Source organism: Silurus aristotelis, assembly GCF_946808225.1.
Source record: "Silurus aristotelis genome assembly, chromosome: 1".
NCBI classification, from domain to species: domain Eukaryota; kingdom Metazoa; phylum Chordata; class Actinopteri; order Siluriformes; family Siluridae; genus Silurus; species Silurus aristotelis.
Window position 1 is genome coordinate 17,085,070 of NC_139574.1, and position 24,859 is coordinate 17,109,928.

Below are 24,859 nucleotides of genomic sequence, written 5' to 3' on the forward strand. Positions count from 1 at the left end.
ATAGAGCGGGAATAAGTGTGAAGGTATAGTTGATACATGTTATTAGTGAGTATGATCTATAAAGCCTGCAGCTAGGCAAAAACCCAGCAAAAGGTCAAAGACTAAAGACATTAAGAGAATCCCCTACACACAAAATAATAATAATAATTTAAAAAAAAAAAAATAACACATGCCTTTAAAATAGACTGAGTCTTGGCAGAGTTTCAGATACACATTATATTAATTAATTTTTTTTTATTCGGCAAATGATCTGCAGATGTCTCGTATGCTTTGTACTTTAGGAGCAATACCTAATGTTCTGCTGTAGGAAAGAAAGGACATTCAACATCTTGGCTTTACTAGCTGCCACGTAACATAATTACTAAGGAATTATACCAGCCTGCAGCTATGCTCTACCTGCTTCATGCCAGTTTTACTAAAGCCTGTAGTCATTTGCAGTGTTAGTAGATGTCAAATTACGTTTTTGAAAAAAAAATGAAAGAAAAATAATTGCTTTTAAAGCATTTCGTTTTACGGAGCACATCATTATGGAGCACATCATAGACAACTATCGTCCTGCCAGTTAAAAAGTACAAAAGAAAAAAAAAACAGTGTTCTGTAAGCTGGTGACAGACAAACAAACACATTTTTGTTTAACAAACAAAAATCCCTAAAAATATGGGGAGGAGTGGTAGCTCCAGTGGTTAAGGCGCTGGATTACTGATTGGAGGGTCGGGGGTTCAAGCCCTGGTATCGCCAAGCTGCCACTCTTGGGCCCTTGAGCAAGGCCCTTAACCCTCTGTGCTCCAGGGGCGCTGTATCATGGCTGACCCTGCACTCTGACCCCGGTTTCCAAGCAAAACTAGGATATGCGAAGAACAAATTTCACTGTAATGTATATGTGACAAATAAAGGCTATTCTTCTATTCTAAATACAACCACTATTATATTACTAAAGCACCAGACGGAATCTACACTTTTGTTTACACGTGAGATAAAATAATATACATTTCCCATGCTCGATTTTCAGCTGTCCTGAAACATTCTCCTTTATGCATGATAATTTTTTTATATTTATTTAATATTTAAAAATAAGTATAATAGTTCATGAATGGGTCTCTGCGCATGCGTAGTTACTTTTGCTCGCACATAGCCATGCGTCTATCTACACTTTAACGATGACTTTAACACTTAATAAGTTGTAAATAGCAATTACAAAACAGCACAAAATACCTGCTATAATATTTTCTAAATATAAATTCGGCAGAACAAAATATTTTTTGGCAGTTGAACTTTTTTGGAAACCTGCCTAATAATTAATACCACCAATTAATTATACTGTTGTATGTTATGGTGTCGCTTTAACCGTAAAAGTCTGAATTTAACTAAACAAGTAGTAGTAGATACATTTATATTACATTATAATATCAGTGTGAAGTCTATCACAGAAAACGCGGTACGATATTATTATACCGTTCATCTGAATGCACCATTATTTGGACCGTGAAACTGGCTGTATCTGTATTGCTTATTGCTCCCTTCACTTGTACACTACTTAGTCTATGAAATACTGGTTTCCTGAACGCCTTTCACGGGGGGACCACAAATCTTGTAAAGAGGCGTTGGAGATGTGTGCGTTGCGTCATCATTATGCGACAAGACTAAAGCGCGCGACGGTTTAAAACGTTTGTAAATGTTGTGTTTGTTTTCCTGTGTTTGAGCACAAACTTATAAAAATAGTCATGTTAAAGAAGGCACCGAGAGCAGTTCTTAAATCGCACATGAAAAAGAAATCGGACATACGGATTGGAAAAAACGCAGACTTGATGGTAAGTTTGGGGCGCGACATGAAACTGTCAGCTAACGTTAGTTTGCTAAATAGTGATACAACCTGGTGTAAGTCTAATCGACATTTATGGATAAATGATTTCACAGATCCGCGTTAATACTGCACTCGTGGTTGACGATTCTATGCAGATAAATCGTTTAAATACAAACATTAACTTGTCTGTATTTTATAATGCATTTAGAAACAGAACCGCGGTGAAGTGAATCCAGGATTGCTGGTCCATTATACCGACTTGCACAGTAAAATACTGCAGGCCAGTTTGTAAATCTCCTTTTTTTTTTTATATATATAAATTTCCCACTTTTATATTATTATTGCCTTTCTAAAGTGTACAATTTGAAACTTTGACTGACTTAAAAAAAAAAATCAAGCCATTTACATTTACATTTTTTAACTCGGATTTCAAATGCTGTACTATCAACAACTATACAAAAGATCCCCGATTTCGATTTTTCCATAATTGTTTTTTTTTCTTCTTCAGATTAATAACCATGTATGCTGTTTTAAAACTACCAATCTATCACAACCTCAAAAATGTGGAGACCCAGCAGTTAAAGTACAGATACACTCAGTAAAATATGACTCCAGTAAAAGTAAAAGTGCTCCATTTAAACTCTCACTTGAGTAAAAGTACAAAAGTATTTGCCCTCAAATGTACTTAAGTGTCCAATGTACTATCATTTATTATGACTATAATGTCCTATTATCATTTTTGTTGCAACCCTCTTGCTTAATCAACTGTGAAAAGACTTTTTACTCTCAGCACACCAGTCTATTAATAGAATATCAATGAGCCAAACACTGATTAATCTCAATTAAGATCATCATGAATTATGAATTATCATCACTTCTTTTCAACTACTTCAAAAAATCGAGCAAATACAGGTGGCAAGTTATTCAGGAGTTTCTTCCCTCAGTTATTACTGTCAAAATATTTTGCTTGCTGTTTAACTGATGCTGCACTGTATGTTCGTGCAAAGTAGACACCACCAAGTATCCAAACAAGTTCAAAACAGTGTGTCAACAAAGCTTATATATATAATACATGTTGTAATAGAGATTCCACCAGTAATCAAGCAAATACATCAGGGGATAACAAGAACTAGTTTATTGATATTTCTTTATGCAGCTTTATTTTGGAGTATACCTGATATTAAAAGTCAAAGCACTGAAAACTAAATGTAACTAGTACTCTCTGAAAGTATTACAACAGTGAAACCAATGCATTTGTTTTTGCTGTATACTGAAGACAAATGTGTGTTTAGAATAAAAAATGAAAATAAAATGAGCTTAGAATTGTCGGTTTTATTTTCTGACATTGGTTCTTAGATGTGTTAAATGACCAGCTGTTTGAACCAGTGGTAGTCTAATGTCTTCATTTCATAGCGTTTTTCTCGGAAAGGCGCAACGTAGTGTAAGTTTTTGTTAGATGTTCTATCGAATCAGATTTCAGCTGTCACATCTTGTGTTGCTGGGGTCAAAGGAATCTGCATTGCGCCCATTCAGAATCAACACTGTGGGTGCCTGCAGCATAAAGTACTGAGAATGATGCTAGCAGGCGTACAATAACGCCAGCATTTTCACATCCTTTAATTGGATGGTCAGAGAGTGCACTAGTCAGAGCTAGAAAACCACATCTGTAGCAAACCTCACAGGTTTAAATATATCTGTGTTGATTTAATAGCTGTTTTTTTTTTTTTTTCTTCATTGTAAAATAGCTGACAGAGAAAGAGAAATTGATTTGGTTGCAGGTATATTTACAAGGACATTTTGAGTCAGACCTTTCAAGAACAGCTGGACAGAAAAACACACAATTTGCCTTAATTTTAAATCCCCAGGAAAACCATAATGCATGGAACAAATGCAAAGCTGAGCCACAAATGTTCTGGAACCAAGATTCATCTCTTTACCAAAGTGATAGAAAGGTCAAATTGTGGAGAAGGAAAGGATCTGCTCATGATCCAAAACATACCAGCTGACTGGTCAAGCATGGTGGATGTATTGTCATGATCTGGGCTTGCATAACTGCTTTTGGAACAGGCTCATACATTTTTACATTTTTATATTTATTATGCAGAAAGACACTGACCGCAATCAGATTTGTCGAGTTTTGCCTATAGTTGACATATAGTGAACATCTGTGTGTGTGTGTGTGTGTGTGTGTGTGTGTGTGTGTGTGTGTGTTGAGTGAGTGGTGGGCAACACCAGGTAGACAATAAGTGGGAAGGACAACTTTTATTTTCTTTCACATACAGCATACAGGAGCAACTTTCAAATAAATTGACTAAAGCTTGTTCCAGTACACTTTTACTAACTTAAGAATGGTTGGTTCTGTCACCAAAGGTGTTATGTTAATTAAAGCTTCTAGATTACATATCAGAAATTCAAACCTGAAATTCTTATTTATTATCACTCATCTTTTGATCTAAAACCCAAATGTCTTGAGAGTATAAAAAAAAGAATTAGAAAAATGTACCTATTTTGACAAACCAACATTGAGTTATTTGGTGCACACCCAGTACATGATTTGTATGTGTTTATATATAGTGTCTAAACAAAAAGGTTTGACAGGTCCACACCAAACAAGGTAGCCGCAAGTGCATTCAAAGTTAAAACACTCGCTCAAAGCACATTGTTTTGTGTCCTTTCCACAGTTATGCTGAACAAATACAGAGCAGTCCATGTTCAAAGACTTTCTTTTTTTATTTCTTATGGAAGCTGTGAAGTGTTTTCTATATTTGTATGTATTCGGTATTAGGACCAGACACTTTGCTCTCAAAGCTCTCCGCCTCTGTTATACAGTAAGCCTTAAGAAAATGGATAAATTATGGCCCTGAAGGATTCATCATGGTGAACAACAATACTCAAATGGAATGTAGGAGTGATTTGGTATTAGTGTGCCAAGGACCAATTCCCCACATTATTTTACCACCTCCACCAGCATGGACTGTTGACAAGATCCATGATGGGTTAATGTAGTAGTTGCCAGATTATAATCCCACATACAGTGGGTACAGAAAGTATTCAGACCCCCTTCAATTTTTCACTCTTTTTTATTTTGCAGCCATTTGCTAAAATCATTTAAGTTCATTTCTTTTCCTCATGAATGTACACACAGCACCCTATATTGACAGAAAAACACAGAATTGTTGACACTGTTGCAGATTTATTAAAAAAGAAAAACTGAAATATCACATGGTCCTAAGTATTCAGACCCTTTGCTCAGTATTTAGTAGAAGCCCCCTTTTGATTTAATACAGCCATGAGTCTTTTTGGGAAGGCTGCAACAAGTTTTTCACACCTGGATTCAGGGATCCTCTGCCATTCCTCCTTGCAGATCCTCTCCAGTTCTGTCAAGTTGGACGGTAAACGTTGGTGGACAGCTATTTTTAGGTCTCTCCAGAGATGCTCAATTGGGTTTAAGTCATTGCTCTGGCTGGGCCATTCAAGAACAGTCACGGAGTTGTTGTGAAGCCACTCCATCGTTATTTTAGCTGTGTGCTTAGGTTCATTGTCTTGTTGGAAGGTAAACCTTCAGCCCAGTCTGAGGTCCAGAGCACTCTGGAGAAGGTTTTCGTCCAGGATATCCCTGTGCTTGGCCGCATTCATCTTTCCCTTGATTGCAACCAGTCGTCCTGTCCCTGCAGCTGAAAAACACCCCCACAGCATGATGCTGCCACCACCATGCTTCATTGTTGAGACTATACTGGACAGGTGATGAGCAGTGCCTGGTTTTCTCAACACATACCGCTTAGAATTAAGGCCAAAAAGTTCTATCTTGGTCTCATCAGACCAGAGAATCTTATTTCTCACCATCTTGGAGAACTCCATGCAGGTTTTCATGTGTCCTGCACTGAGGAGAGGCTTCCGTCGGGCCACTCTGCTATGAAGCCCCACTGGTGAAGGGCTGCAGTGATGGTTGACTTTCTACAACTTTCTCCCATCTCCCGACTGCATCTCTGGAGCTCAGCCACAGTGATCTTTGGGTTCTTCTTTACCTCTCTCACCAAGGCTCTTCTCCCCCGATAGCTCAGTTTGGCCGGACGGCCAGCTCTAGGAATGGTTCTGGTCGTCCCAAACATCTTCCATTTGAGGATTATGGAGGCCACTGTGCTCTTAGGAACCTTAAGTGCAGCAAAAAAATTTTTGGAACCTTGGCCAGATCTGTGCCTTGCCACAATTCTGTCACTGAGCTCCTCAGGCAGTTCCTTTGACCTTAATGATTCTCATTTGCTCTGACATGCATTGTGATCTGTAAGGTCTTATATAAACAGGTGTGTGGCTTTCCCAATCAAGTCCAATCAGTATAATAAAAAATTTCTGGACTCAAATGAAGGTGTAGAACCATCTCAAGGATGATCAGAAGAAATGGAAAGCACCTGAGGTAAATATTTGAGTGTCACAGCAAAGGGTCTGAATACTTAGGACCATGTGATATTTCAGTTTTTCTTTTTTAATAAATCTGCAAAAAGGTCAACAATTCTGTGTTTTTCTGTCAGTATGGGGTGCTATGTGTACATTCATGAGGAAAATAAATGAACTTAAATGATTTTAGCAAATGGCTGCAATATAACAAAGAGTGAAAAATTTAAGGGGGTCTGAATACTTTCCGTACCCACTGTATGTGTTCTTCAGCAGAAGTAGGGATTTATTTGGCAGGCACCCTAACCACACTGTCTTATGTTTATCACATTTGAATCTTTTGGCAGATAAAGATTAACCCAGCAGTGGCAGCTAGGCAGTGCAGAGTCTGAACTCCTGACTTCCTGACCATAAGTCCACATTATAATATATATATATATATATATATATATATATATATATATATATATATATATATATATATATATATATATATATATATATATCAAAACTAGGCTCTGTTTTTCTGATTTTTATCTGTTCATCTTAGTATCTGTGCCCACTGCAGCTGACAAAACATTTTTGAGAATTATTTCAGGTTATTATACAAGTTATTAGACAAGACACCCATCTGATATGTATGACTGCTAAGTTTGAGACTATATACTTAATATTTATAATTAAACCAAATATACTGATGGGAAATGACCTCTCAAATAAAGAACACATCCAGTAACTCATGTATTGATGATAACAGTGGCATGACTCTTAAAAGTATTAGTAGTACAAAGGAGTAAAGATAAACACAACTTGACTGTAGACGTTATGTTGTTAATAGAAGTATTTTTTATTTATTTTTTATGGCTTTTATATCCAATGCTAAAGTATTTGTATCCTATTATTCTTCTGAACACATGCGTTGCTCATGAATTGGTCAGTTTAAAAGTTATGCAATTTTCACAGATTGATTCGAACCTTCGATTTGTAATGGTGGAACGACATATAAAATCATTATTAGCAGGCTATATTATGATATTGTAGTACACACAGCACTGACTAGCAATAAAAACAGATCAGTTATAATGATTTAAAGCCACCTCTTTCCAAAAAACAGAGTTAAGTGGCTAAATATAGCTGTGGTATTTACTTGGAAAGTGCTGGAAAATGCGATATAGTTTTCACTAGTTTCCTCCAGGTTAATTAAAAAGTGTGTGTGTGTGTGTGTGTGTGTGTGTGTGTGTGTGTGTGTGTGTGTGTGTGTGTGTGTGTGTGTGTGTGTGTGTGTGTGTGTATGTATTAGGTACACACTGTCCATGCATTAATGGCTCCTAATTAAAAAGCTATTGCAGCTGGACTTGCTTTATTGAGACTGGAGGTGGAGACCCTCCTAAGATGTAAAAACCTGTCTGAAAGGAGCGCAGCTTTACGGGGGTCTAATCCAGCCTTTAAACTCAAAGAAAGAATAAGAGGAAAATGAATAAAAGCCCCTTTTTTCTCCATCGTACTATGAATGAATAACTGGTTTGATCTGGTTTTCTGTTCTTTTAATGGAATTTCGAACAAGACCATAATTGCCTTCTACAATGATATAACTAGAAACACCCCCCTCCCCCTCCCAGGACAGGCTGAGCCATATAAAAATATAAGAATTATTGATTATGATAAAAGATTGTCTCATAAAATATTGTAATGTGTTTGAGTCAGAATTGCCTGAGAATATGTGTGGCTGTATTAGATATCACTGAAGAATGATTCAAAATGTTTTGTGCATGTAGCTTTGAGATATTTTGGAACCGTGACTTAATTAAAATGAAAGCTTTAATTATATTCAGTCAAAATTCCCTGCATGCAATGAAATATCCAAGTATGAACTATTACTTGTGAGTCACTTGTGTAATAAGATTCATTCTAGCTCTTTGTGCTGCTCTGTAGACTTGGCTTGCCATTTTCTTTGCTCAAGGTTATTAGTGTGTTAAGGTTGGGGCAGTGGCGTAACATCATCCTTTGTTCTTACGTTGAACTGCGATTGAGTCTGTAGCATTTGATGGTCGATTAAACTTGAAAATAATCAGTTTTATCCTTCTGGGAAGCTGTGAAGTGTTTTCTACATTCGTCTACAAGCTAGGGACGCCTTCTCAGTGAAACAGAGAACATTCATTAATGATGCTCACACTCACTGAGCATGGAATTAGGAACAACCACTTTGCTCTCAAACATCCCCAATTGTTCAAGGCATGGATTCCACAGGCTGTTGAAAAAAATATCTTCTGGTCTATTTTGATTTGATTGCACTATTCCTGCATCCAATTCTTGCAGATTTTTCAGATTTATAGATGTTGGATCGATGTGATGCATTTGGTGCCAAAATATAACTCTACATCTGTAGTGCTTCAGCAGAAACCGGGATACATTTGCCAGACGTTTTATTACAGATTGGCGTAAGTTTCTCGCGTTTATACCTCTGGGCAGATAAGGGTTGACCCAGCGGTGGTGGCTTGAATTGAGCATTGTAGGGTTTGAACTCCTGACCTTCTGACCCCGTAGTTTACATTTAGCAATTGAGCTACCACTGCCCTTCATTAGGTTTAGAAGGTTAGGGTATGTTTTTCCGATCTTTAGCTGTTCAGCTTAGGGTCTGTGCCCACTGTTGCCTCAGCTTTTTGTTCTAGGACTTCTGCTGTTGTAGCATACAGAGATGTTTTTTTTCTGCTCACCACAATTACACAGTGCTTATCTGACTTAAAAAAAAAAATTAATAATGTATTACTATGTTTATTTTTATTTATCATTAAAAAAAAGTGCAACTGTCACCAAAACAAATTCCTTGTAAGTGCAAAAAACGTACTCTTTCTGATTGTAGCAGCGCCTCTGTCATATCGAACCAGTCTGGCCATTTACTGTTGACGTCTCATCACCAAGGTGTTTCAGTCCGCAGACCTGCTGCCTAATGAATTATGGTCTTAATGGTCTTAATGGACCATTCAGAATAAAAAAAAATCTCAGGAAATTAGCAATTGGTAAAATACTTAAGGCAACCATTTGGCAACATCATTCATGCCAGAGTCAATCACTGAGTCCGTATTTTCCCCTCCATGATGACGTGAACATTACCCGAAGCAGCACATCTCAATGGAATGTTGATCATTGATCTCACAAATGAATGAATTTTCTCACGCTGTGTGTTTGTTTAATATGATTGTACACTCTGTACACACAGAGAAAGTGTCGGAACACTTTTGCAAACTTACTGCTTAGCCTGTTCGTATTTATTTGAGTGACAATTGATTTGCACCGTCTGGTTCTTTCACAAAAAACAGCTCTAATGTCTTGTTTTGATTCATTCAGCATTAGTAATGAATGAGTGTAATTTATTTAAAATTGTTCCATTCCTGTAATTTTTCTCATTTATATGGAATCAGTAACAATCTTGAGGGACCATTAGTCTTCTAATCTGTAGCTCGGATGCTTACACGTTTTTTAGCCACCCTTTCCTCTCTGATGTTTCCACAAACTTTGTGTGTTTGTGCGAGGCGGTGAAGAGCATGGCCTTCGCTTTAATCAGTTAGGGTGAGTCGTTATGTATTGGCAAAGCCTTTGGCGCAGTGCATGTCTGAGCTTCTCGGCTTTCATTCTCCCGACAACCTTTCTTAAGAGCAGCTGTTGGAAAAATGTTCAGACGCCCCAGAGATGACCTACAATTATGAAAATGAGGTATTAATAGATTTAAATTGCATCCAAATGGTCATCATGTACATGCACGATGAAATCATTAGCTGTGTTTGGAAATTTTTCTGGATGTGGTTTACGAAGCCAGACACTTACTTCATATATACGTTTACAGGCGTACACAGATGATTGAAAGGAAGAACACAAGAAGATGTGGTCAGAAGAACTTAAGATGGTACATAGGACTCTTATGAATTACTGAGATTTTGTGTGTGGTCAGTGTGGACTTGCGTTGTGGCAAGCGTGACTAGCTATAATCGGTTTTAATCTCAGTTCTTCATGAAACAGTTTGATTCCTTAAACCTTTTTTGGATGCATTTTCCCCAAGTTTAATTTCACTATATTTATTATATATACAAAACTGAATTAATTATATTTAATCATGAAAAATGTATTTGTTTGAAATGTAACTGTGCCCATCACTAATTAATATTAATTCTACCTTTGGAAATGCATTTTTAGAGAAAGCTTTGTCTTATACATACATTTTACTATTTATGAGATACATCAATATTAGAATTGGTTAGAATTGGACTCTACTCATAGAATTATATACTGTGTTAAACAAATCAATTATCCTCAATTTCCAATTTCTCAATTTAAAAATGCTTTCCTATTATTTGATTGTCTTGATATAGGCAGCCTTATTTCACTTTTAAACAATTTATAGAGGTTATGTTGTTTGCTGATCATTTGGTTCAAATTGTCAAAATGATTGAAGCAAAATGTATCTGAACAAGTGACGAGTGAGACCATTTTATTTTTTATTAATTCTTTCTGTACGATGTTTATATTTACTTTTCGTGGGGGTTTTTTTTTTTTTTTTTTTTCCCGTTCCCCCGCTTGTTAGGTAAGTTATAGGTCATGACAGGATTTCATTGGAGTTGAGGCCATGTATCAGGCTGAGCCTCTCAGGGACGGTGTATTTGCAAACACAAGGATGCATTGATAAAACTTTCTTTTGGCTTCTCCTATTAGGGGTCGCCACAGCGGATCATCCGTATTCGTGATCCGCATGTTCGATTTGGCACGTTTTACACTGGATGCCCTTCCTAGCACAACCCCCCCCATTTATCTGGGCTTGGGACTGGCACTAAGAGTGCACTGGCTCGTGCAACCCTAATAGATGGGGTTGGTTCCCTGACTGGGAATCGAACCTGGGCGGCGGTGCATTGATAAGGTGCATAATTAAGAGACCTGGAGGAAACCTCTCAGGATTTGTTGACCTATTGATTTTTTTTTTTTTGCCATTGAATGAACAATTGAAAATGGATTAAATAAGTTTTACAGGAAGAAAAAGTGAAGCATTACTAACCATCCCTGATCCCAGTTCCTGATTGATATACAATTCATGATGTGTATATACACACACTGTGTTCAGAGGCTTGTGGACACCTCATCATAACTCAAGTTCCTCTGCTCTACAACTTTTGAAAACTATTGCTTCATGGTCCTTGCTTTATGCATAGTATCATTGTCAGGTTTGGACTCATTAATGGCCCTAATTGAGGGAAATGTCATGCTGTTAAGTAAAACAGTCAGGTGTATAAATACTTTAGGCCATGTAGTGTCTGGCAAGCTCGTCCCATGTGGCACGTTTCCCCAAAGTGTGAAGAAAGATGTGATTTATGAGAAGTGATGGAAAACAATGCAAAACCCCACACTGTGTTTTTTGGCCACTGCTCGTTTAGAGTAATCGTATAGTGTTTCTGTGTGATTTACAACAATTTGAAGATGAATTTCAATGTGTAACTCCTTCGGTGTGATAAAATAAAGTATCCATTGAAGTCGTTGTCATTTATCATGCATAAGCTGTTTTTGGATGACTCCTGCATAAAATGTTATCGTATTGTCACAGATGAGTAATTGTTGGGTTTGTGTTGTGTAATCAGGTCCAGCTGAATCTGCTGCTTGTCTTACATCGGCTGGCAGAAGAGTCCAGAATCAAGGCCTTTGAGGAGAAAACGGCTACTATCAAAGTGCACCACGTCAAAGCTGTTGCGAAGGTATCGTGCCTAGTTTGGTTTAAAGTTCTATTTCAGACTGAACGACATGCTACTTAAAGTAGGAAAAGCCTCATTGTTTCTGATCTTGTAATATATCATTTCATATATTCACCAGTCTATGCTCCACTTCCATCGATTCAGTGTTTATTGCTTTTGCTCCTTTGCTAATGATCTGTAATTGATTTTCATTCTTTTTTGATGGGATGTAAGCGTTTACAAAATTGTTTAAGTTCTGCTGCTTTACTGGGCAGCATAGGAAACATGCTTTTCCTCAGTCTAGTGCTTATTTAAGAATCGAAGTATGCGTTGGTTTGAGTAGGTGTTAGGCCTTTAAAGCACAGAGGGTGACCTGATCAGATGGATTAAGTTTCACATACATAATAATTCAATCAGGCTGCATTGCTAACAGATGTCATCCAGTGCTGCTTCACTGCTCTGTACAGCAGTATGTGTCAGGGATGAGTATGGGTCTGGTTCCCACTAATCTAGTACCACCCACTCCTATTTAAAATATTTTTTTTTTTTATTAATTTTTAATCTAGTTATAGTCAAAAAAATGGTAAGGACCTGTCTATCTTTGGTTGAGGGAAAGCTTCATGGCTCCTAAAATAAATTCTAGACACGTAGATTAGATGTAGGTCATTCTAAGTGGACTTCATCACATTTCTATTAATGTTACTTTTTCAGCATTTCTTACTCGTGTAAAAAGGAACATAGGTGTTTATATGTAGGCTTACACTTTGATGTGAATGGCTGAAATCCTTCACAGATGTCTCCAGAATATAGGTTAGTATATATGTTATTCTAAGACTAATCGAGGGTTTGAACACCTCTTTCAACATTATAGTGTAAAAATCAGGTATGAGTACAGAGTTGCATACTTTTAAATGGGAACACTTACGAAAGTAAACACACGTCAGACACGTCAGTTTTAGGGAAGCACCATTTTTGATCACGATAAAAGCAGTATAAATATTACCAAATAGTTTAAGGAATTGAATAAATAACGTGTTCTAGCTGGATCCAGATCCAGATATGCAAAGGAGATATGCATACACTATTCAGGATTTTATTTTGCTTCCTAAAGTGTGATCATGCAAGCAGAAAGTTTTACTTGCATGTGGGTACATGTGAGTTATGAGGTTATGAAGGTTAAATTAAAATCCGTGTCCAACAAAGTAAAGCAGTCCTTAGTACCTGTTAGTAAGGTGGTTTAAACGAAATGGATTGAATTAGATTGATTTACAAATTAACAACAATGCCAGCAAGATGAAAAAATAAATAAAGGAAGAATTCACACATTTCTCAAGTGATATGAAGATTTTTTTTCACAATGTGCCCATTTTGTTTAAAGCCATTTTAAATGCCCACTGAAAATCCAAATGCTCACAGACATTGGTATTATCTGTAAAGAATAAAAAAAAAAAAAATTGATTTTAAGACAATTACAAATATTTTTATTATTTTTTTTTTACTTCCTTGCCTGTGTATGTAATTTCAAATATTTATTTTAACCCAAATAAATGTCAAAGTAGTGTTAAATACTCCTCCATCCAGCTTTAAGTCAGCATGATGCATTCATTTTTCTGATGTAGAGAAGCTTATTTGATTTAGATGTAATTCAATGCAGAGTTGAGTGCTATTCATGCATGAGCTGAAGTGGTGTGAATAATGGTCTGGTTGCTGTGCTAAAGAGCAGACTCATTACAACCTGTCACAACCAAATATTTTAGAAATGACATGTCTTAGGTCGTTTGCTCATGTCACACAGCTGTAATAAATTGAAAATAACCGAGCAAATCTGAGCAAATGAGAAGAACGGAAATGAGAAGCGTAGCTGGAAGGCTGTTTTGTGACTGACATAGACGAAGAATGAGCTGTTTGATTTCGTTATGCTGTTATGCCTCTTCTGTCTTTCCGTTTGCCTTCCAGAAACTGTTAAAGAGCACACGAGGATGAGGTGGACCACATTGCTTCCTCTGTGAGCCTGAAGCTGCACAGAGCCCATAGTCTGAGAGAGCCCAGGTATCCAGTGCACTCCAGACTCGACCTCTCGCTGGGGCCAGGACACATGAGTCTTGCCATGGGTCAAACTTACGCTTACCATTTACTCATCTTTACCTTCAAGACTTTCTTCTCTTTTTAAATTTGACTTAGTAGTTCTAACATGTGCAACCTGCAAGATAGTGTTCAAACACTCCCTCTAAGATTAATTCCCAGTGGAGATTCCCCGTGTTCACTTTTCCTCTCCATTACTGTTGACCTCTTGCTTTTGATTAGTGTTGGGAAATAGCTGTGTATAAACGTTTGGCCCGTGACTGATGATATCAGGGCTGAATATCTGTAGCCACAAATGTTTTCCTCCTGTATTTTGGATTTTTATTAGTACTTAATGTGTTAATAAACAATTTTTGCCACTTAACTTGGGTGTAATATGTTACCTGACACTCCCTCGGTCTCTACCTCCCCTTCGCGTTATAAGCATTTGAATATATGTATAAATAAATAAATAAATAAAAGAGTTGGCCGAATGCCACATATAACAGTAGAACTATTATCTCAGAGTCAATCCTCAAAGCAGGATTTTAGCAAGAACACTTTTTTTATCATGAAAGGAAATGCAGATAATATCTTTGTTGACACAATATCAACCTTCTAAGGCTGTTGCCTTCATTTAAACTCTAATTATGTACAGAGAGTTACTTTCTTTTCCCTTATGACAGTTAACACAATCTCTTACAGTAATATATCTCCATTGAGGCTAAGCATTTGGCCAACTGGTGCATCTAGTGCTAATTAACTCTATTCCTGAAGCAGGACATTGCCTCTTGGATAATTTGGGAAGTTAAAAGAACAAAGGACTTGACCTTGGACCAGAGGAAAGTAAATGTTTGGATCTTCCTTTGTGTGTGTATTGATGCCAGGGTATCTCACTGATGACCACATGGAACGTGAGGCACCCAGCCCTAATCCCTACTGTCAGAGTTAATTGGAATGTGTCTGCTGTGCTTTTCTTTTCACTTGCGCTTTATTTTTTTTATTAAGTAGGCTTTGATAGCATGTCTTTTAAAAAAAAAAAAAAAAAAAATTGGAATGTTCTCCAGACCTCTAGCTCCACCTTTCTTATCTTAATCCAGCAAACATCTAAGTTACTTGCACACTGAAAACAGATGCTTCTTCCCATCAGCTTATTCATCATATTTCTGTATGTTGTCTGATTAGAGACTGAGGTCATCCTGCAAGGGCTGATTGACTGTGGTCATGACCTGTCCCTCACCTTTCATGGCCAGTAGAGGGCGGCCATACTAAAAATTCTATGATCTTTGAATTCATTAATGTTGAACACAAGGTGAAATTTCTCCTTTCTACAAAGTATGTGGAAAATAAATCAGTTATATACTGTGCCAAACACTTTAAGTCTTACTTAGTCATTCCAGCCTAAAACTAGCACTAAATATGATGTTTACTGTTCTGTCATTATACAAGCAAAAAGGTCACTTAATCATTGTGAACTTCCAACTTGCATAACTATCCCTTGCCTATACAGTGCAAAAGAGTAAGCAATGGTATTGCATTGGCATCCTTCAGAAAATAATTTTTAATATAATTTAGTGCATTTTATACAATTTCAATACATTACAATACAAAACATGTTGTGCTTATTAAAAATTGTAATGTTCACTATTCTATATAAAAGAAAAAAAAAAGAAAAGCTGAAGGATTTCGCAAAAACAATAAAATACCATATATTAATGTCTCTACAGTTAGCACTTTTGACAGTAAAAATCTAAAAAGCTGGGTAAGTTGGGTTATTCACGAAAAACTATTCTAAAGGCAACTTTTAGAACACATTGCATTGTGTAAAGTCACTACTACTGTAGTAATAATTCACTTGAATAAAAGTAGTGATAAAGAAAAATACTATCACATGTTTGATAGTAAAACACTTTTTACTATTGACACAACAAATATTTAAATGTTCCCTATGCTGTACATGTTTCTGCAGTGCTGTGTATCATGATGTTTTCTTTGAAGCAAACTATATGAAGTTCCTGATAATTGGGCCAGGGCTGCGTCTACACTTCTCAGAGAAGATTTAAATGTCGTCTCTGTCTTTGAAGGAGTCAAAAGGACAAGCTACTGTTAATATATTCAACTGGCTAACTTTAGAGTCCAGCATGTTTGTAGGTTTCTGTTGCATGGAGGTAATTGCTCTGATAACCTCACGGAAATGATTTTCTATGGTCTCAGATTTAAGTAGGGTACAGTTAGTTGTTATATTAGGGAGAACATAATTTGCCTCCATTTCATTTGGGCAGCAAAGGGTTTCCTGACTTTTTTTTTTTGTATTTCTTTTTAAAAAAAATAAACAAAGAAAGCTTTTAAGTGTAAACTACTACTACTTGCTTTCGGCTTCTCCCATTAGGGGTCGCCACAGCGGATCATCCGTATTCATGATCCGCATGTTTGATTTGGCATGTTTTTACGCTGGATGCCCTTCCTAACGCAACCCTCCCCATTATCCGGGCTTGGGACCGGCACTAAGGCTTGTGCAATCCTAATGGCTGGGGTTGGTTCCCTGACCGGTTATCGAACCCGGGCCGCATCGGTGAGAACGCCGCATCCTAACCACTAGACCACCAGGGAATCTTTTCAAGTGTAAGTTATATGGCCTAAAGTAAGTGAACAACTGACCATTAAATTTGCCAAGGTTGATGTGGAAGAACTTGACAGATCTGCCCTGAGCCCTGACCCGTAAACGGGGGAAATAAGAATGCCGACTGTGTGTTAGAATTCCTCAATTAATCAGTACTCGACCTTACAAATGCTCTTTTGGCTGAATGCGAATAAATCACAGACACACTCCAGCATCTACTGAAATGCATTTACAGAATGGCAAAGACTGCACTCCCTGATTGCGCTCATGTTTTTAAACAGGGATTTTCAGCATACATATAGGGTAGTAACGGTCAAGTGTCCACATAGTTTTGGCCATATAATGTATGAAGGTGGACAGACTGGACTAGGAATACTAGTTCCAAATAACCACTGATGTGGGCCTTTTCTCTGTTTATTTACTGTTTAAAAGGATTTAGAAAGATCGGTTAGGTGTGGTTTAATCAGTACCCCCCCCCCTCCCCTTCCCCACAACATAATTTTGTGATGAGGATAATTACAGCTGTCGGAAGTTATAAGGTAGAGAACTGAAGAGTGTGCACAGAACTGCTACTCCATTTTTTTTTATATTTTCCTTTGTGACGTTGCTTGACCTGACCTTAGGTTTACGTGACTCATACAGGCAAATGAGCTAACGGAACTGTTTCTGTCACTCCATAGGCTCATATCCACTTTGGGGCAGTGACAAATGGCTGCTTGCCTGCTCTGCTCTGTGGCTCTCAGCTTATACTAACCTGTCCAAACTCTCCCCTCTAATGGTATCACCTTAGAAACAGAAACATTGTGTGGTCTCTGGTGAGAGTGAGGATTCCACTTACACACCTGTGCACAGTGTCACTAAGTTTATGTCATGCCCTGCTGCTCGAGAGCCCTGATTTACACAAGGAAAAAAAAATGTTTTAGGCCTATTGGATACCTGATGTCCCACTTGCAGGAACAGAGCAGATTGTTAGCATGCCAGGTTGAAGCCCAGTACAAGCTGGTCTCTTGCGTGCAAAATTTGCAAAGCTTTGCTAAAACATATCAGAAACATCTTTATAGCATGAGAGTAAAAATGATGTAAATGTTTATCAGTGGGAACCAAAGCCTGCTTGTAGTTTGTCTTCTAGAGCTTTAACTGCTTTTATCTGATAGTATATTTGCATTATTGTTCCTGTTTGATTCCAACTTAAGCTCAAAATTTAGCTCAAAGCTCTCTTCACCCCTGTAGAATTGGAGGACACTGTTCCTCTGCCATTACATGATTTATATAAGGGGTCAGATCTTGATGACAGAAGATGCACTAATTGGGAAACACATCAACATGCATTTCATATCAGTATTCCCCTAGACCAGCACACAATTTGAATATGTAATTTTTTTTTCTTTGACTGCATGATGGCATAATGCACCAATAGAAGCGTGGTTCTTTTTTTTTTGTAAAAAAAAAAAACTGAATAGAGATCTGTTTTCAAAGTTAATGGGATGAAAGTATAGAAACAGACCAAAGATTTGCTATGCTTGATTTCATTACATTGTTGACTTTCCAAAAGACTCTCCATTTGTTTGTTTGTATGGCAGGTACCATCATGCAGGGCACCTGGCCTGGGGAACACTTAACACGTACATATTTACACAGCTGGATATTTACAGATGTTGTTCCAGGTGAAGAACTTTAACATACTGCCTCACCTCACTAGTTAACCCTCAGCACTGGCTGACTCTTGCTGTCTCCCTCCTCCCCTTTCCTCAGTCTTGCATAGCTGGTCTGCTTCTAATCTAGCTTTGGAGGTCTTGATTTGTTTTGCTTGTCCAGAAACCCACATTACTCTGACGCTGCCCAAGACCAACTCCGAGCAGATTTAATTAGATAACCAAGTGAAAACACTGAATAACTGAAATTGGACATGGTGTTAGGACAACTTTCCTCTGGCTGTACTGTAGTGCATGTCTGTGCGGATTTTTAGGATATTGTTTTAGTGATACAGTTTCAAGATAGAACCTGCGATGCTGGTGCATTGTCATCGCCAAAGTGAAACCTTTTCCAACATGAAGAGCTTGTGTCAACCTTATTAAAGAGCTGAATTAGTCATAGTTAATGTGCAGGTTTGATTTGCTGTGTAACATTGTGATCTGACAGGAAAAGAAATTTTGTCCAGACTTTGGGATAAAAACTTCAACTAAATCAACACAGATATCAGGGTCCCATGGCAACAGATCAGAAGACACTTGCAGCCTGGTTATTATTTAACCTGAACTTTGTGATTTACAAATTATATATGCAGTTTGTACTATTACCATGAGCTTCTGAGGGAATTAGAACAAGCACGATTCAGGTGTTTTTGATTACCAGTTATTACAGATCTTCATTATTTATTGGAGGTCCTGAATGTTTGAGGCCAGTCTGGGTTTTCTGGGGTTTTTCTTGTCTTTTCATGTTGTTTGTAGCTTGTTTTTAAGGCTGATTGATGAGATTGGAGAGTGGCCTGGTATCATCTTGAAGGAATAATTGAGAGATTTCTGCTGTAATTATACTTTTGTAGTATAATTGCTTCAAAATGAAAACTTTTGTTATTCAAGTCATTTTAGCTTGGCATGCTTTGGATTCACTTGTCTCTTTAGAATGTCACTGCAACTCAATACAAATGGCAAATGATTGATCTTATTCTGTAATGAAACCTTTCTGGTTTCCTCAAACATGACCGTGTGCTCATTCACAGTTGACGAGGGCTTAACGGATGGTTTAATGAAGATAAAAATGTGTATAAATTATGCCGCATGCTATTATAATCACCGGTACCGGTCTGAGCCCAACCAAACCCATGGCAAATTTGGGCTAAATGTGTTGGACTGTGTTTTTCCACCTCATTGAACCGTTATTAAAACAAAAACTCAGTAAATACCTTTTTTGAGGACTGGTATTCCATTACGGTCCCAGAGACAAATAGCCAAGTCAGGAACCCATGTTGACCAAATATCTTATTTGGGCATTTTACCTTTTTCAATTGATAACCTACAATGACATTGTATTATTGTAGTTATTTAATTATATAGAGAATAATTGTACATTTAGCTTTCTGATAATAATTTTTTTTTATTAAATAAAAATTAAATATATAATTAAATAACAGTAATTTCAGGACTGTAGATCTTGGCATTGTTAAAAATATCTGTAACATCGACTTTTTTTTCGCTTTCAAATAAAGTTGTCATAATCTTAAAACAAATAAACTAATGATGTATTTAAGATAAGATTGTACACCGAAACTTTTTTTGGGGGTTTTCTAGAATTAGAAAAGGCCAAACTAAAAAAAAAAAAAAAATGTTCTATAGTTCCTGTAGCATGGACATAATCAGACAAATTCCAGAAGGTGATTTATTTATTTATTTATTTTTTTTTATTATTATTATTTTTTTTTTTTTTAAAAAAGCCTGATTTTTGTGCAGGGTAGAAGCCAGCAGGTTTGTGTTTGAGCATATGAGAGAGAATTGGCCGCATTTCCCAAGGGATGAAATTTACTCTGCCATAGAGCCTGGTCCTTGTTTATCTTTGAGCTTTATTGGATGTTGATGTTGGCCCAGTGAGAGAACCTCTTGTTTAAAGGCTATTTTTAAGGGAAGAACAGAGGGGGTAAATTCTGGATTTAAGCAAGCCATTGTGCTGTCTTACAGAATTCTGTACAGAGGTAAAACCCTGTAATCCCTTCGGACTTTCTGGGCTATGCTCAAACAACAAACAACATGGTTAAGGTTTAAAGATGTAGAAAAATGTAATTCCTTGACAACCGAAATCGCCATTTTCTGTTTCAGTTTGTGTTTGTAATTGATTCGTCAGTTAAACAATTGGTGAACAAACCACTGATTTTAGAGCCTTTGGTGGAGTTTTTCCAGAGACTTGTAGTGGGGAAAAAGTATTATGTATCATATTGACAGTAATAATAACAATAACCATAACAATAATGATAACACTAATAATAATTATTGTATTACATATATATTTTACTATAACAATATTTTTCTTTCATCTATACAAACATTTATGTTCTTTCTAAATTCTGTAATATTACATTATGGGATTTTTAATAACCTTAGAATGTTTTTTTTTTTTAAGCCAAATATTATTTTTGCTATGCTGGGTCTTCAGGGGCTATGACATCACACAGCTCATGTAAAACACTACACAAGTACGGCGTGCACCTGAGCAGTGTTTATAGATGATTCATGGGAAAACAAACCACATGCCTAATCGCCCCTGACCGAGGCTGGCACACTGTGCTTTGTTTGCTATTTAGCGTAAAGCAACATGGACATGGTGGCCCGCTGCTGGCCTGTCCGCTGGCCAATCCAAGCCTTGATCCTGTGTCCTCATGTTACCATAAGCAAAACTCAGACAGCTGACACAGTTGCCACAGCATTGAAGTGTGACCATAACACACCACCTGGCCTCACCTGCTTGGGGTAAAAGCTGTGTCAGGATAACATGTTTAGACATTGAAGTTACATTCTGCTTAATAGCAATTTACTGTCATTTTTCACTTACCCTCATGTCTGTTAAACACCTGGCATGCCTCCTTCCCCCCCAATTTATTGCAGAGAAGGTTAAAAAGACATTATTGCTTCAATACAACAGCAACAATATAGAGCAGCCTCTCCTGTTTTTTGTGTGTAGAGATTTTGTGCAAATGATTGTATACAGGCTTTGTCTCACACAACCAGCTTTATGGTTTTTTTTTTTTCTTCCAGTTTATATGTAGAGTACAACAATGCATTTATCAACAAACCAAACTACGTGTATTGGAGTTAAAATGATAACCACCACAATATGTAAATTATGGTGATATTTAGTCCAGTCCTAACTATATAAATATGTGTTGTATTATTTTACGTTGTTAGGTTTCAGAAAATTAAATGTTTTCAATTACTTTGTAAGAGTTGTTTCTTTTCTGCTAAAGTGATGTACAGGTTAAACGTTTATAACCATTTAATAATAATAGATTTGCAGCTGCATGGGCACCGCTACTTATCTTTTTAAATCTCCAGGAACACTAGTTCTGTGGCAATAATACACACTGGATGGGATGCCATTCTATAGTGCACACTATACACATAGATCTTTCTTGGATGGATAATAGATTTAATTAAGATACTAATGTCAATAGTCAAACAAATGCACCCATTTCATTTTTCATTTCCATAATTTCTTTGTATAGTACATTAACAATAGACATTAATACAAGTAAGTGTAGATCCACTTTTTAATAAATCGGTTGGCATTGAAGTGTGTGTGTGTGTGTGTGTGTGTGTGTGTGTGTGTGTGTGTGTGTGTGTGGGTTTATATATGGGGTATAGTATAGGTTGAGCCAAATCATGGCTGTTTTATCACAATATTACTGTTTAAATGTCATAGAGTAGACATAGGGGTCTCCCTCGCCTATGCAGAAACTAGTCCACTGGTTGATCGTGAACGCCATGACATGACACTATACATGGTGTCTACTCTTTACCTGAAAGAATGCCAGTTCATTAAGTCTGTACTGCTACTACCCGAGTGTCACTGTGCACCTTCCTAGTTCTCTTCCATTTTCATCATTCCCAGGTTTTTCATTTTCTCAGTACATTATTGCATATGGTAACCAGATTATTCTTGGTGCCCCTATAGTGAAATAGAATATTTAATTATGTATAACTTAAATAATTGAGATTTCCAATCCAACACTGAGCTTGCTAGAGGATAAGATAGAGGTTCCAGAGGAGGATTGCACATTATTGCAAATACATCACTTAATTATTTAGTTTGAAAACCTTAGCATGTGCACTCATATGCCCAAGCAAGTATCAAGCTGATTCTCACCATCCCACACTAATGTTTTAGTTTTATTCTTACACATAATGAAATTCAGACAAGAGAAAACTTACTACTTTTGGATTTTGGCCCAAGTAAAAACACTGTTTTCTCAGAACACCACAAAAATGAACCTAGTGCATTCATCACAACACGCACGCACAGGTTCACGCTGTGACGTCAGCATTTTTCAAAAACACATTTTTCTTGTCCACTTGAGAACAGAGGATAGAGTTGTAAAATGTGTCCACATTGGAGGGTGGTTTCAGAAAGCGTTGTTTTCAGTGACCAAAATTGCTGTTTTCATGTGAACAAGAAGTCGAAACATAGAAGAAAAACAATTATGGTTTTAAAAATATTCATGTAGTTTGTGTAGATGTAAACTAAAATCTTTTAAGCCTTTTTAAGCCCATACATTTTGTATGCATTCTTGTACTAAATTTTAGACATCTGTAGACATTTATTCTTGCATGTTATTTTGATTATGTGGACCACTTTTCTTACTTTATTTGGAACTTTTTCTTTCTTTATATGGAACAATTTATAACAATATTAATCACTGTTATGTAAAATAGTGTCAAAGGCTCTAATTAGAAAATGTTGACTTTTGGTTTATTTGGTACTGTGGTGGATGTTCCAACTTTACCCTGAGGGTTTTAAGTGTCTTGGAACCACTTGGGAGAGTGTAATTAACTTTAGTTGGTGCCCTGCATTGCTGAACTATGACCTTATGTGGCTCACCCCAAATGAGTGGCATGTTAGTGCAGCATTAGTATTAATTAGCTTTGGGTTGTGCCTAATAGGTCTCTTTTAAATGATAGACAGTTGCAGTGGAAAGTTTAGGAAGCAGTGGGACTACTAGGATAACGGCATGCGCATTTGTGCAAATATGTAAATGTTTTAAGCGTTATAGGCAAGACCTAGATGTTAAATACACCTTAATATAATCAAGCAAGAGGTTCCACCTTTAGAGAGGTAATTGGATGTTTCTCCAAAGAAGGAAAATAATAGAAAGGAAATGCAGATGAAAAAAATAGCAAAATGCCAATGGTATTGTTGAGGTGGAGAGTAGATGGATTACTCTACAGACTGATGTGAGATTAGCTTGGTTGTCTGAGGAATAAGGCAAGTGATTGCAGGAATTCCAACCTGAAAGATGTGCTTTGCTACCTGCCGAGTTTGGAAAAAGAGCCTCTCCACAGAGGCAGCCTGGAATCCCACTCCTGCTGCCCTCCTCTCATTACTCTTTGGCACTCCTGCTGTGGAGAAGGGTGGGGTACGTTTGCCTTGATCTATGCCTATGGGGGGAGGCCTACTATTTACACCGCAGTCCTTTGGATGGAGACCTTCACTCCTCAGTTGTCCTGCATCTGCTCATTGTTTAGTTCTGGTCCAGCGTCATGCTACGGGAACACACAAAGTGGGAAATAAAAATTGGTTCCCACGTGCCTGCACTCTATATAGATGGCTTAAGTTGCCTCCTCTGAGTGGTCTGCCCACTGAGGCGATAGAGTACAGCCTGCTGATGGGAAACTACTCTTCTTGATTCTTAATTCTCATCACTTTCTTTTTCCCACTAACTCCCACATGCTCAGTTCAGCATTTTTTTCTGCTTGTTTAAACAACTCCTATGCGCAGTATAACTTATTTATATGTATAAGTTACAAAATTGAAGTCTAAAAAGCACCATAATACATTTGAATATATAATGAGTATATTGGCCTACACTATGTGTCTTTAACATGAAATCCTGGCAATAAATTCAGTCATGTAAAGACTCCTGTATACAAGTTTAATGTCACTGCTAGGTCTGGTTCATAAAGTGCATAGGCTGAATAGGCTGCTTTAACCATGTTCTCTAATTGTCTAAATGTATCAATCAAGAGAGTGGTACAAACAAAATATAATACATTAAATGTCTCATGAAATACCATGAGGGCCATCGTCAAGAAGTGAAGAAAATGAGGTACAAAAATGATTTCACTAGGAACAGGACATACCCCATGACAAGAAGTTCTATGGAAACATTAAAAGCTGCTGCAAATGTATCTGGAAAGTGCTTTTATTTGCATGTGATATTCTCTTGATGTCTGGGCCATTGGGTAGGGGGGCTGGACATTAGCCCTTTCTCATAATAAAAAAAACCCACCAGAACCTACCAAAATCATGCCAAAACTTGAGACGAAATCACCAAAAAATGCTTTACATCACCATTAGAATACGGTGCCATCTGTGAAGCATGTTGCACCTTCCTCTGCTTCTTCTAAGCTGGGACTGGTAAAGGAAATCATGAGTAGATCCAAATAGGAATATATTTTGGCACAAAGCCTGCATTCCTATGTTAGACTGCTAAAGGAAGAATTTCATCATTTAGCACAATAACACCTTAAAGACCAAATCCAAGTCATCAAAAGAATTCTTTCAGGAGAACTTTATTGA

At 37.2% G+C, this 24,859-nt stretch overlaps 1 protein-coding gene across 1 annotated transcript; it reads left to right on the forward strand.

The window, feature by feature from the left end:
- Positions 1–1,585: 1,585 nt before the first annotated feature.
- On the forward strand, positions 1,586–14,344 carry cenpw (centromere protein W). The gene is made up of 3 exons (XM_083542730.1): positions 1,586–1,808; positions 11,809–11,922; positions 13,855–14,344. The coding sequence occupies exons 1-3, from the start codon at positions 1,722–1,724 to the stop codon at positions 13,879–13,881; spliced, it is 228 nt and encodes a 75-aa protein (XP_083398856.1). The 5' UTR covers positions 1,586–1,721; the 3' UTR covers positions 13,882–14,344.
- Positions 14,345–24,859: the final 10,515 nt, after the last annotated feature.

Coding starts and splice junctions, on each gene's coding strand:
- cenpw (XM_083542730.1), top strand. CDS start 1,722: ATGTTAAAGAAGGCACCGAGAGCAGTTCTTAAATCGCACATGAAAAAG. Junction 1,809..11,808: donor GAAAAAACGCAGACTTGATG/GTAAGTTTGGGG, acceptor TTGTGTAATCAG/GTCCAGCTGAATCTGCTGCT. Junction 11,923..13,854: donor ACGTCAAAGCTGTTGCGAAG/GTATCGTGCCTA, acceptor TTTGCCTTCCAG/AAACTGTTAAAGAGCACACG.